Consider the following 15,547-nt stretch of genomic DNA (forward strand, 5'->3'; position numbering starts at 1 on the left):
ATATATCTAGGTCATTACTTAACCTTTTTAGGACAGTTTTGATTAATTCACCAAAAGATTTGATAACCACGGTATCTCTTAATGCCGTTTTCGGTTATTAATTTAAGTATCAAAACATGGCAAAAACAGCTCGAAAGCATTCCAATATACGAGTATAACCAATACAACAACAGATCACAATACCTTGTAACGAAAAAATCTACCTTTTCACAAAATTTATTACGAAAAGATGTCTTCTTACATTGTATGTATTTATTTACTCATTTATCCAGGGATGGCAACAACGAAATCCGTCGTCGGTATTGTTTTACTTCTTTGTTGCTGCAGTGGATCTTTTGCGGGATTTTATCTGAAATCTTTATCATATACAAAACTTCCAGCAACCATATCTCCAACGGAAACCTTTAAAATGTTTGCGGGTACTGCTGAGGAAGCAGCCTATGATCCAACAAATGAAATGTTATATGTTGTTGGTAAGTTGGGCTATTTAAAAAAAAAATGCATGTATAGTTGTGATGTATACTGAAACATGGATAAGAACTAAAAAGAAAATGTGCATTGGCATCCACTTCATTGATTCAATAAAATGATATTTTACAATATAGATATAAGAAGATGTGGTATGAGTGCCAATGAGACAACTCTCCATCTAAGTCAAAATTTATAAAAGTAAACCAATATAGGTCAAAGTACGGTCTTCAACACGGAGCCTTGGGTCACACCGAACAACAAGCTATAAAGGGCCCCCAAAATCACTAGTGTAAAACCATTCAAACGGGAAAACCAACGGTCTAATCTATATAAAAAACGAGAAACACTTATGAACCACATCAACAAACGACAACTACTGAACACCAGGTTCCTGACTTATAGGACAGGTGCAAACTATTGTAGACATGAATAAAATGAGATGCGGGGAATACGCCAACGAGACATAAACCCAAAACCTCTTCTATTAAAAAAAAAAAAAGAAAAATATTCAATATTATCGATCATTGCATTGAATTGTGTGTAAAACAAGAAAAAGCTTTAAGATATACATAGAGAGCGACAGCTAGTTGTGGACATATTATCATATACATAGAAAGCGACAGCTAGTTGTGGACATATTATTATACATAGATATACATAGAAAGCGACAGCTAGTTGTGGACATATTATTATATACATAGAAAGCGACAGCTAGTTGTGAACATATTACTAGTATTACATACATAGAAAGCGACAGCTAGTTGTGGACATATTATTATATACATACATGTGACATAGAAAGCGACAGCTAGTTGTGGACATATTATTATATACATAGAGATCGATAGCTAGTTGTGGACATATTATTATATACATAGAGAGCGACAGCTAGTTGTGTACATATTATTATATACATAGATATACATAGAAAGCGACAGCTAGTTGTGGACATATTATTATATACATAGAGAGCGACAGCTAGTTGTGGACATATTATTATATACATAGAGAGCGACAGCTAGTTGTGGACATATTATTATATACATAGAGAGCGATAGCTAGTTGTGGGCATATTATTATATACATAGAAAGCGACAGCTAGTTGTGGACATATTATTATATACATAGAAAGCGACAGCTAGTTGTGGACATATTATTATATACATAGAAAGCGACAGCTAGTTGTGGACATATTATTATATACATAGAAAGCGACAGCTAGTTGTGGACATATTTTTATATACCAGAGAGCGACAGCTAGTTGTGGACATATTATCATATACCAATCTAATTAAAATATAGATCTGTCATTTCGTTATCCTCTCCGACGAGTAAGCGAGTGAATTAAAATTGACAAATATACTAGTATATTTAATAAAATGAATAATAGATGCAAATAAACTTTTTTTAAATTACGTTAATATCTATTTTAATAGGTGAAGATTCCGGTCTAATGCACGTAATTGACGTATCAAATCCCGAATCGCCTCGTATAGCAGCAACTCACACTTTCTCCAAGAGTGCTGACGGTAAACCCCGAGATGTTGCTGTATGTGGAACAGAAGTTGCTGTTGTTTTGTCTTCACCTATAAAGGATGTGTATGAGGGACATGTTTACTTCTTCCATACACTAACCAGAGCAGAATCACAACTTCAATATGACGGCAAACTTCCAGGTATATCTATATAAGCACTTTGATATAAGGTTTTGATATATATAAAAAATAAAATGTCGTGATATGATTGCCAATGAGACAACTCTCCACAAGAGACCAAATGACACAGAAATTAACAATTATAAGTCACCGTACAGCCTTCAACAATGAGTAAAGCCCATACCGCATAGTCAGCTATAAAAGATTTTTTTCATTAATAGAATGATTGCACACTATATGTTTATGCACCTAAGGTTTTACGTTGTGTCTCACGTATGGAACACAATTTCAGAATCTGAAAAACTACCTTGTAACATTGACTCATCTTTCCCTTTTGGTTACAAGTATATAAATTTCCATGTTTTATATCTAGTGATTGTCCGTTATTTGTAAGTATACTTTAAAGTTCTGAAAAAAGGGTTACAAAGTTTGCGGCCCAAAAATGGTTTTTATGCTTTTATTCCATCTGATACGGATTCTGAATCCACTACAAATGTACAGTAGGGTGTTAGGATACAAAAAGTGGCCCAAAATAAGGATAACATTTCCAACATTTAATCTTACAGACGTTGTGTATGAAACAGTAAAGGGGTACTAAGGGTAGGGTGGCCAACAAATGACAAAATATTGGTTTTTAGTCAATGAGAATGTTAGTTCGCTCTGGATGTAGAATTTAGCGGGGGTTAAACTTTTCCGAACGTTAAAAAGTAATTTTTTCCTTAAAATATGAGGTGACAATTGGGGAAACACACTTTGAGGAACAATTTTGAAAGTTTTTTTTCGAAATTGAGCACGGAAACTCATGTTTTTTTTATGTATTTTCTAAAATCACAACGAAAACCGAATCATATAAAAATATTGCAAAAATGGCAATACAAGAAATTTGTAAAACTGTTCAATAAAGGTCGGTAAATTCAGTGTTATTTTGGCATGTACTACGAAACTTCACTCAACATTCGAAATGAAACAATACTGTTGACAAGTTTGTACATTTTTCGCAAACATACTTTAAAAAACAATATGGCCAATGTATAACTAAATATACTTGTTTAGATAATCAAAGGTGAAAAAAATTTTAAGCAAGTTACAATATTCCCAATTCTGGACTTGATTTTTCTCGAAAACAAGAACAATGACTTAAGTTTTACTTTACGATTTTTTAAAGAATTTTTCTCGATGCACAACATATCTCAAAACCTCAAAAATGACAATACAATATAAAAATGTATCGGTTCCCATTGATTAAAGTACAGTTTGGATTGTGGATCGATGATTTTTTTAAAAGGTCTATTCTTTTTACAATTGACTGCATTAACACTACCAGGTAAAAAAATCAAAACAAATCAAACAAACAAACACAAACCAAAGTATAACATTATATCTCATATTTCACTTTGACAGTTGAGAAAATATGTATTTTCAGTGGGTCCTCATCCAGATATGATAACTTTCAATCCAACTTGCACACAAATTCTCGTGGCCAATGAAGGACAAGTTGGTTTGAATATAGCCAATCAGTTTTCAGATCCACCAGGAACAGTAACTATAATACAGAGAGAGAGATATGGAAACCCTTCAGAACAAACAGTTGATTTTTCAAAAGGAGAAGGACAGTAAGAAAATATATTAAAAATTACATACATTGGTGAAAAGTGGGTACTTTTTACATTGCAACTTCATACTGGGCACAAACAAATCAAACATCATCATAATGGTTAATTTTCTCTCACGACCCAAGAATCTCGTGATATTTTACCCTTAAAGTTTGTTGTCCCTGAGATACCAATTATTGCTCGATGCGAAGCCGAGGGCAATAGTTAGTATCGAAGGACAACAAACTTGCTATTACCCTCATAACCAGTCATTAAGTGTTTATTATACCGTACAAAAAAACTTTCTAAAAAAATCTACATACACCTCGCGGTAAAAACAAACTAGTCACATATATACATGCTACGGAAGCGTATTAGGGCCATCCTTTTTTATTTATTTTTTTCAAATTGTCGACTTTAATCTTGGAATTATCAACTTTGATCTTGGAATTTCCAACTTTAATCTTAGAATTATCAACTTTAATCATGGAGTTATCAACATTAAACTTGGAAATTCCAACTTTAATCTTGGAATTATCAACTGTGATCTTGGAAAAGACTGATATTTTAGTTCTAGCCCATAGTTTATTGTGTTTCTCCGTAATACTATACTTAATCTACTTATAATTATTTTTGCGGCTAAATTTTTTGTAAATGTAAAAGCAAAATAGACGTGTACCTAAAGTCTTGTATAGCTTCACGTAGCCTTATATCCATGAAAGGGGGTGTTACTTCATATTAATGGGTATACGTGGATATACCAAATATACGGGTCATAATTTTGCGAGATTTTATATATACGACACTACTTTTTACTGACATTCTATATTGGTATGCATGATTGTTCTTTTATAACTTTATATTATTTTTGGATATGTTCTACATATCTTATATAAATATGTTATTGAAAATCTTATATTAATGGCCAATTGACTCAGTGGTATTTGAATCAGTCAGGGACTTTATAAAGTCCCTGAATCTATGCATTTTAAAATTGAAATATTATATATAAGTAAAGGTCATTCTTTGTATATATATATAAATACTTAAATATAAATATAGGTACCAAATATTAGTAAATGTTATATAAAAAAGGGTACATTTTTTAAGGCAAAAATGGCCCACCCCTACCAAAAAATTTCGAAGATCCCCCCCCCCTTTTCCCCACCGGTGCTAATGTCAAAATTTAAATATCCATTTGTAATTATGTATGCAGTACATGCATTTATCATATTATATTGCTGAATAGGCGGATGTGCATCGGTGTTTACAATAGCAATCACCAACAAAAAGTAAAGTAAAGCACATCAAACTGAATTGCACTGTTTGGCAGAGGCGAAAGTCCAGTGAGCCAAAAGTCACGATGTTCTCAATTCAGATAATCACTCGATTAATAAAAGTCGGAAAGAATCAGTGTCGGACTAATGAGGGTCGGAAGATTAAAGTTGGAATTTCCAAGTTTAATGTTGATAATTCCAAGATTAAAGTTGATAATTCCATGATTAATGTTGATAATTCCAAGATTAAAGTTGATAATTCCAAGATTAATGTTTGATAATTTCAAGATTAAAGTTGGAAATTCCAAGATTAAAGTTGATGATTCCAAGATTAATGTTGATAATTCCTAGATTTTAATGTTGATAATTCACAGATTAAAGTTGGAGATTCCAAGATCAAAGTTGATAATTCCAAGATTAAAGTCGACAATTTGAAAAAAAATAACAAAAAAGGATGGCCCTAATACGCTTCCGTAACATGCAGTTGATGAACTATAAAGGTTTTTATTTAGCCCGTGTGGTATTTGTAAATATTGTATTTACTGTTATCACAACAATAAATCCTTGTGTAAAATTTCCATTCATATATTTACCGCTAACTAAAATGTATTACTGTACACCAAAGCAATTACAGATTATGAAGACGACGACAGACCCATAACATACATTTGTTCTGTCGAACTTCTATCAATATAAAGTCGCGTACATTTTCTTTTTCTTTTTAAATTTTCGATTTTAAATAACGACAGACACACACAGATTATTTCTGTAGTTTTACGTTCCCATGCGCAAAGTTCAAGCAACACGAATAGTCAATGACGTCAAAAAATACGTATGAAAAAGTACGGGAAATATGATTATATGATTAATATATAAAAATATAATGATGTATAATAAAAGTTAAATATGTATATTTTAGATATAATCTGCGAAGACCTTCATATTATATTCCACCTAATATTTGGCCAAGTACTCCACCAACTTTTACTCAGGACGCAGAGCCTGAATATATCGTTGTTTCTCCTGATGGGAGAGTAGCCTATATCATCCTTCAGGTACTCATAGTATACTTATATTACATCTAGTACTTACATTCTTTTGTTCCTATTTATCTGTATGTACCACATAAAAAATTAATACATTTCAAATGACGCCATTATAATATATACAGAATGAAATCTGCAGAATTTTTTTTTTAATCATCAGATATTTATTTTGGAAAAGAAGAACAAATACATACTGTTGTTAAAAGTGGAGGACACTTGAACTGTCGGTAATAGGCATCCAATTGTCACGTTTGCTGCTTCATAATGAAGGTTGGAAAATGATAGTAATATTGTCACAGTCAGTATTTTATCAAAGAAGAATACGATACTTTTTATTGCCCGCTTTTTATCTTCTCCCATGTGTGTGTCTTATCCGGATTGGTGTTGCCGAGTTGTTGAAAGCATCTATAACGCAATCAACTGAAAATACGAGTCGAGTGACGGTGACTTAGATAAATATTTAAAAGTAAAAAGAAACTTTGTGTCTTTACAGAAAAACAATGCCATAGCAAAACTCGATCTTAAAACATTTGAAATGAAATCTATAACAGCTATACCTAGAAAAGAATGGCGGAACGAAGGATTGGATCCTAGTGATAGAGATGGTGGTAAGATAAATAGTTATGAGGGTCTAGGAGAAATGTTCGTTTTAGTCAGTAATTATGTATATGTAGGGCTTTTTCTTGGTGGTAGAAGTCTGTTGAGATGTTAAATACTCGTAATTAACATATAATGACTTAGAACAAGTAGAAAATAGGCAAAAGATTAAAAGTTATACTGGTTCTAGATATGATGATTGATTACTGGGTTGGACGCTGGATTAAAAAGTTACCTAGTCTAAATCTGGAGATCATATTGCCTACAACGGAGGCAGGTAAAAATGAAATTTTGATGCGAAGCAAAAGTCATACCGTTGCGTACTATGAAAGTCTGATAGTACTAACGTTGCAAAATACGTATTTTTTTTTAACATTAGAAGAACATTCTTACGGCACTTCAGAGAAGGTATCAGACATACATGGTTTGTTCTAATGTCGCACTGTTTATATAAAAACAAGGAGATGTGGTATGATTGTTAATGAGACAACTATCCGTCAGAGATCAAAAAGACAATGGTGTAAACAACAACAGGTCACCGTACAGCTTTGAACAAAGATCAAAAACCCATATCATATAGTAAGCTATAAAATGCCCCGGATGACAAAATGTGTAACGGTATGATTTATTGGATTTTATACATGGTTACAGCACTATCTAAGGGTTTGGGGAGGGTAAGTTGCTCACAAACATGTTTAACCCAGCAACTTTATGTACGTGTCTGTCTTAAGGAAAGAATCTGTAGTCCAGTGGATGTCGTTGGTTGCCATCTGTCAAATTGTTCTACGTTTTATGTTATAATTTACCAAATCAGGCCGTCAGTTTTTTTTAAATATTGCTTCTACTTCTTCATGCATGGACCTTTTACAGCTTACCATACGGTATGTGTTTTGCTCATCTTTGATACCCATATGGCAACCTTTTAGCTGCATGTTTACTAAAGGACTTGTCCTTTGGTCTTTTATGGACAGTTTTCTCATTTTCAATCAAACCACATCTTCTCATTTATGATGAATATCTCCCACCATACATCTACTGTTAGAATTAAATGAACTGCAATGAAAGACGTTCTAGAGAATTAATATTTCAACAACTACATATACACCTATTGTTATCGGTGGTAATTATCAACCGAAATACACTTAATTCAAATTATTCTGAAGATTACCAAAACAATCAAAAATGAATACATACAAGTAAAGAATAAAATTGTCTACTTTTTTCAGGTGCACATTTAAGCAAATTTCCATTATTTAGTATTAAACAACCAGATAATACAAAGATACTAACAGTTGGAAAGACAAACTATTTAATAACTGCTGATGAAGGCCATTATATTACATACACTAGGTCAAAGCATGGTTTTGATTGGAGTGACCACAAGAGAGCAGATTTGTTAACCAGAGGTATAAGTTTAAATAAAATGTTGATAATCCAATGAGTAAAGATTAAAAATCATACCCAAAAACTCGTTTGAAATTCATGTAGTCATGCAAACACATTCTGAAATGACTAATATAATTGTGTTCACAAGTAATGAATATATCATGCAATAGAAACTATGCATACTTAACTAACAAACAACTAACATTGATTTTGTTTTTGATAAATTAACACAAGTCAACTATTAGAATATGTATGGTTATACAGTTATAAACACTTTTTTTTCCTAAATCCTGTCAATACTTATATTTTGGCAATGCACAAGGTGATGCTTTTCTCGGGTTGTTAATGACGTCTTTACTCTAAAAACTAAAGCCGTTGTATGCGTGCTGATTGAATTTTAGTCTTGGAAAACATCTGGTTTATTCATATGTGAACTATAGTTCTGTAAATTAATGTGCCTGTCCAATGTCAGTAGCAGTCCAGTGGTTGTCGTTAGTTGCCGCCTGCCATCATGTATTGCTTAAATTTTGTTCACATAAATCAGGCATATAGTTATAATGCTAGCTGGAAGTCGATCAATTTATTTCACGCAGTCGAATTCGAATTTTTTAACGAACATATGATGTACTGAGTGAGTGAAATTTCAATGTGTTAGCATACAGGTGACAGTCTGCAGGAAAAAATGTTGCACTACTCGGGCGCTTCCTTCTGACGCAGAGCCAACTATAGATTTGTACTCTCCTTTTTGTAATTCTGCGTTATTATACGTTTTATTTGATCAAGTTGAATCGTGACAGTTGAAAGCTAAGTCTATACAATGCCTGACTTTTTGAGTAAGACAATAACAGATAAAACTAATATCGATCAAGACTTCCGTTAACCACATGCGTGGCTTCTAAAATTCAATTTACACTAATCTGACAGGACGTATTAACTGTTTTGCAAGGGGGCGTGGATTTATAAAATGATCTATTATAAAAAATTCTAATTTCAAAATGGCTATATTCCCTCTTCAGAAAAACAGCATTCTTGTACATTTTGTTAGTTCATAAAGCTTATATTTATAAGTAAAGATATTTTGTCAATAATAATCTTTATTGATATTGTAAGTGCAGAAACAAAAAACAAAGTTTCTTAAAGACACTGTAGTACATGAATTCTAGGACAGAATACCACATGTTCCACAGGTTCCACAAGGAATCGTTTAACACGACACTGTAGTACATCAATTCTAGGACATAATACCACAGGTTCCACGAAGAACCAGTCTACACAACACTGTAGTACATGAATTCTAGGACAGAATACCACAGGTTCCATGAGGAACCAGTCTACACAACACTGTAGTACATCAATTCTAGGACATAATACCACAGGTTCCACGAAGAACCAGTCTACACAACACTGTAGTACATGAATTCTAGGACAGAATACCACAGGTTCCATGAGGAACCAGTCTACACAACACTGTAGTACATCAATTCTAGGACATAATACCACAGGTTCCACGAAGAACCAGTCTACACAACACTGTAGTACATGAATTCTAGGACAGAATACCACAGGTTCCATGAGGAACCAGTCTACACAACACTGTAGTACATCAATTCTAGGACAGAATACCACAGGTTCCATGAGGAACCAGTCTACACAACACTGTAGTACATGGATTCTAGGACAGAATACCACAGGTTCCACGAAGAACCAGTCTACACAACACTGTAGTACATGAATTTTAGGACAGAATACCACAGGTTCCATGAGGAACCAGTCTACACAACACTGTAGTACATCAATTCTAGGACAGAATACCACAGGTTCCACGAGGAACCAGTCTACACAACACTGTAGTACATGAATTCTAAGACAGAATACCACAGGTTCCACGAAGAACCAGTCTACACGACACTGTAATATATGAATTCTAGGACAGAATACCACAGGTTCCACGAAGAACCAGTCTACACGACACTGTAATATATGAATTCTAGGACAGAATACCACAGGTTCCACGAAGAACCAGTGTACACGACACTGTAGTATATGAATTATAAGACAGAATACCACAGGTGTAGTACATGGATAACACGGAAGTAGAAGAAATAAAAGGTAGAATATAATACAAGTTCCATGAAAAATATTTGATATCTAATATTTAATCTTTTGTTGACAGGTAAAAAATTCGACGAAAACGCAATAAACAATCAGACTTTCATCGCCCAACTTACAGCTGACAGTAAAGCAGGTAATACTATTAATGTAATGTTAACATATCCTATGATATTTTAAATCAAGAATATCCAATCAATTAATTGTTAGACCTGAAACTAAAATTTGATTTGGTTTTTAAACCATCGTTTTATTTTGATTTTGTCAGTTTTTATGGACTTCTTTTTGAATTTGCCTTGGAGTTCGGTAACTTTGCTACACTTTGCTTTACTCGCTGCACAAATCGTAAGACTTTATATTTTTCTGTGTGTGTGGCATCGTCATTAGACAGACAAAGATATGAACAAGACGGTTATTTATTGAATTTTCTGGTTAGTTGTTTTCTATAGATTCTTATATAAAGATTCGACCACACAGATAGTTTTTAATTTTTGAACTTTTGATTTTAACTATCGAGAATGGATAAATATTGTAATCAACAGGGTAAATTTGTAGAATTTGTTTCTCCAATGATTTAAAGTAAAATACAAAGTACAGTGCTCCGAATAGATATGGCGGGAAATTACATGAGACAAAATCAATCAACAAGTAGCGTATCAAACTGGTCAGAAACGGTTAAAATGCACACAGAATTAGAGAAATTTTATAAACAATTTTTCTTTCAGGTAATGCATATGATTAAAATGCCTCTAACACCCAGGTGGCCAGTTATATATAAACTTTTTTGTGTGTAGGTAGATTACAAGTTAGCCAGACAGAGGGATATAATCCTTTTACACAGAAACTTTCCAGAGCTTCCCATTTTGGTGGCCGTGGATTTTCAATTTGGAATGCAGATTCACTTTCATTAATTTATGACTCTAAAGACGAAATTGAGAAAAAGACAGATCTGTTATTCCCTGATGTGTTTAATAGTGATTGTATACCATCTACAATTACATACCAGTCTCCCGCTAACCTGAAAGACACAACCTCTGACGATATGGTAAGTAATCATACTGGTCCACTTACCATTTAACTGGAAAAGTTACCCGTATGACAACAGTGATAACTGTATGGTTGATATAGGAACAGTAAACTCTGCTGTAAAAGCAGTTGTTTCGTCGTGTACAAATTTCTGTTGTTTTTCAATTAACCTTAAAATGCGGGAAAAATAGCACCGAACTCGTGTATCTAAAAAAGAAATCATCCAGTACTTCTTTTTAAATGGAGGGAATTAAGTCACTGTCCATAGAAACAAGAAACAATGGGTAAAATATACTATTTTTTAATTGCAGGGTCCAAAGTTAAATGCCTTAGATGTGGTAACAGACAATGAAGATACCTTCTTATTGACAGGCAGTGAGACAAGTGGTGTCCTTTTCCTTTATTCAGTCAACACTACTTCTGGTTACCCTATACCAAAGTTTGAGAGTGCTCACAGAGCTGGTCTAACAGACTATGTTTGGTCAGAACTTTACGAAATGAATGAAGCTGGAGATGCTCAAATATCATCAATCGGGTAATTTATTGTAACAAATATCATCAACCGGGTAATTTATTGTAACAAATATCATCAATTGGGAAATTTAGTGTAACAAAATCTAAATTGTTGAAGTTATAGTATATATACATTTACCAAATTAGAGCACTAATTGTATAAGTAATGACATTTGAGTCTGTTTGATAAAGGGTAATGTGAAAAGATACATGCATTCAATGATTCAGATATTTAAGCTCTGACTATTGTTACATTTCTATTTTTTGTCTAGAGTATACAAAAATGGTGGATGCTAACATCTAAATACATATTTTTTTATTGAAATTTCAGAATAGTGACTTAAGTAAGCAATCTAATTCCAGACGAAAAAATCCTATCCCATCTATGACTTCTTTAGAACGCCCAACAATTCGTTGGACCCATCATAGTACCCCATAATCAACGCCATGAACAAACCACATATCTCATGCACATGTAAACATATAAAACCATAATTAAACCAGACTTGCGGTTACTGGGAACTGTCGCGGGCAACTTTAAGTACGAAATGGGAGAACACTGATTAAAAACAGCAAAAACAATGGCTTGAAACACTTGATTTCTAGTATATTTGTTAAAAAAAGAGCATTTTCAATATACGAACATGTCACTGACAAAAACTTCTAGATTTGAATATTTTATTTGCCAAAAAAATATATTGAAAATGAGTTTTCCAATTTATTTATTTTTTACAAAAATTGTGACTTTTTACTGGCAAAATTTGTAGTAAATATAGAATACTAATGAATTTGAATTGTTGTTTTTTTCTGTTTTAGCATCATAAAATCTAGTGAACACAGAGCCAATAAGACAATGGCATACGTTGTGGGCAGTGCATCTGGTACAGTGTCTCTGTATGAAATCAAACGAACCTCATAAAAACTAACGACTATTATACTCTCAATAAAGAATAATGTATGGAACTGATTGTATGTCCACTGAAGTGTAAAATGGGTTCTTTATCATTTCCAACATATATATATATATTATTTATTTAAAGGAGATGTGGGGTATACACCAATGAGATAGCAACCCACGACTCTTTCCAAAAGACATCTAGAGGTCTATATATAGTTTTCACTTATACAATAGGACAAGCTATATATCGTCCGGAGTCTAAACAAGTTGTCGTACTGACCACATCTTGTTGATATCTTTGTCTGTCTAGATATGTGTTGATTATCTGGGTCAATAAGCACTATTTATTCAAGGAAGGTTGTAATATTAACAATTATCGTCAGTTTTCCCCATGTCCAATAAAATGTCCCGATGGACAAAATCATACATATAATAATTCAGAGGCTTTTTAATAAATGGAATTTCACTTTATCTTCAATTTTTTACACCTTTCAATTGATATGAAGGGAAAAACCATTAACTCTTCAACTCATTGGCTCTTTTAGAAGATGAGACATTTTCACATACGTGGTCCATTTTTCATGGTGCCATATGAAGTAGAATTTTAGCAGACCACAAAGAGCCGAAGGCGTCGGTGGTGTCAACATTTAGGGTCAGTCTGTGGTAAATATTTTTAAATATCAAGTCAAACCTTCATGGAGTTTTTAAAAAAATAGTCAGAATCATTTTTATGATCAGAAGACAGTATCCAGCGCTAAATTCAGAAAACAGTGTTTTTCATTTTACCGCATTTTACTGATAAAAGGACTTAGTGTTTTTTTAATTTAGATTCAGAAACTTTGGGGGAAGTGTTTTTTTGTGACTATTTCTTTTACAATTTTAAGACATCAAAAGCTTTGTCAAACCTTCATGAAATGTTATGAACCCTGGACAGGAGCTCCTTCAAGATCAAGAAATACCATAAAACGCTTTATTTTTCATATATTACTGAAGGAATGACTGTAATATTTTTTCTGTCTATGAAGAAATAACATAAAAAATGTGGTGCACACTGAATAACCCGCGTAGCGGGTTATTTTAAAGTGTGCACCACATTTTTTTTATGTTATTTCGAATAGACAGAAAAAATATTACAGTCATTTCTTATAATTTAATTCTAAATTTCATTTTAAACCGGAGTAAACCATGAAAAAACGTTGATGACGTCACGGTCACATGACAAAATTATGTCTATGATAAACAAAACAACGTCAGCCAATCAGAAGACGCGTTACATCCCAAATTAAATTATTGCTAGATGTACTTAGTTTTTGGCAGTTACTTACTCTGACAACAGCAATATCAGGCGAGACGCAGGCCTTACGATTTTTTATAGTTTGTTCATATGTTCGCTACCTGTTTCAGGTTAGGGTAGGATTGAACGCTCGCAAACGTGTTTAACCCGCCACATTTATATGCATGTCCCAAGTCAGGAGCCTGTATGTCATTGGTTGTCGTTGGTTGCTGTCTGCTTTATTTGATTTTGCAATTTGTTTTTAACACAAATTTTACCTTTGGTTTTTGTCTTTTGATTCAAGTTTGTTCACATTTTGTCCTGTCGGATGTCTTTTTATCTATATTGCTTATACTATGCGGCATAAGCTTTGCTCATTGTTGAAGGCCGTATAGATGTTTACATCCTCTGGTGAGTAGTTGTCTAATTGGCAATCACACCACATCTCCTTATTTTTATAAACTATGTATTATCTTGTGTGTGTATATGTAGCCATTTTATTGGAAATTTTATATATTTGGTAATGTACATGCATGCAGTTGTTTTAACTTAGATTGAAATAACTTGTAAGGGAATGGATCTTTAATAAATAAAACAAATCTACTTCCTTGTCTTCGGTTAAACCCAAACCATTTTCACACAACTGCCTGCAGCTGTGCAGTCGTTTGACATGCATTCGGATCACTTCCATCAATCGTTTTTGATCGATCATGTTGCTTTCATTTTGGCAAACACGACAGAGAAGTTACATTGAGGCATATATGCACATAAATTCGTGTAAAAACATGCGTACTTGTGCAGAACGAAGTAAACGTCAAAATTTAAGAAAAATACACCTGCTGTCAACTAATATTACATAACAATCCAGCATTTTTATATAAGCTGTAATAATTACAGATAAGTTACATTCATATTTGGTTTCCACTTTTATTCAAGCTAGATAAACTGGTTCCGTGTATTAACTTGGCAAACGCTCAAGCATAAAGTAGCTTCATTCTACTGGAGCTAGTACAAGGGGTGCCTGTACACCAAAAAAATCACGATAAAAGTCTGTTCACCATAAAGGCTTTCACATATAGAAACCTTGGTATCTTCTCTATATTTACATTATTGTTGAACGTTTGAAATTCAGAAATACGTTTAGAAAAACTCTCCAGCTTCTGTCCATTAAATTATTGTTACTAGTAATACAAATATTATTCCATAAACCTTTTTAATATATCTTCACAGATTTACTCTATTCAGTTCAATATTATCATCTGAATATTTGAGAAGAATTTTACAAAAAATATACGCAAATAGTTTATATACCAATTAAAGAATGTTATACCGGGGTACTTCAATCCATATCCAAACTTAGAGAAGAAACCCTTTCTTCATTCCACCGAAACCATTACTGTGGTTGGGTTTAGTTGCAGCTTCATTTTCATTCTCTGTGTTGGAATTGACAGCATTGTCAGTCATACTGGTTGAAGGAAGGTCCTGCTTTTCAGTTATGTTAGCTATTTCGTGTTTCTCAGCTATAGTGTCAGTTGCAATTTCCACTGGTTCTTAAAAAATGAGTAAAACGATGTTTTATAAGTTGTTACTTACATCGGCAAATGATTTTGAAAAGTTTTTTAATCTCTGGATTATCATTATCTTGTCATTATCTCCACTCATCAAGAAAGCAATCACAAAATCCAACCGAGTACTAGGATTCCT

At 33.1% G+C, this 15,547-nt stretch overlaps 1 protein-coding gene across 1 annotated transcript; it reads left to right on the forward strand.

The window, feature by feature from the left end:
- Nucleotides 1-250: 250 nt before the first annotated feature.
- On the forward strand, nucleotides 251-12,635 carry LOC127732910 (mesenchyme-specific cell surface glycoprotein-like). The gene is made up of 10 exons (XM_052242121.1): nucleotides 251-473; nucleotides 1,908-2,147; nucleotides 3,550-3,739; nucleotides 5,915-6,050; nucleotides 6,535-6,649; nucleotides 7,865-8,044; nucleotides 10,198-10,269; nucleotides 10,928-11,178; nucleotides 11,471-11,694; nucleotides 12,489-12,635. The coding sequence occupies exons 1-10, from the start codon at nucleotides 275-277 to the stop codon at nucleotides 12,589-12,591; spliced, it is 1,710 nt and encodes a 569-aa protein (XP_052098081.1). The 5' UTR covers nucleotides 251-274; the 3' UTR covers nucleotides 12,592-12,635.
- The last annotated feature ends 2,912 nt before the right edge of the window (nucleotides 12,636-15,547 follow it).

Source organism: Mytilus californianus, unplaced genomic scaffold (assembly GCF_021869535.1).
Source record: "Mytilus californianus isolate M0D057914Y unplaced genomic scaffold, xbMytCali1.0.p SCAF_3, whole genome shotgun sequence".
NCBI lineage: Eukaryota > Metazoa > Mollusca > Bivalvia > Mytilida > Mytilidae > Mytilus > Mytilus californianus.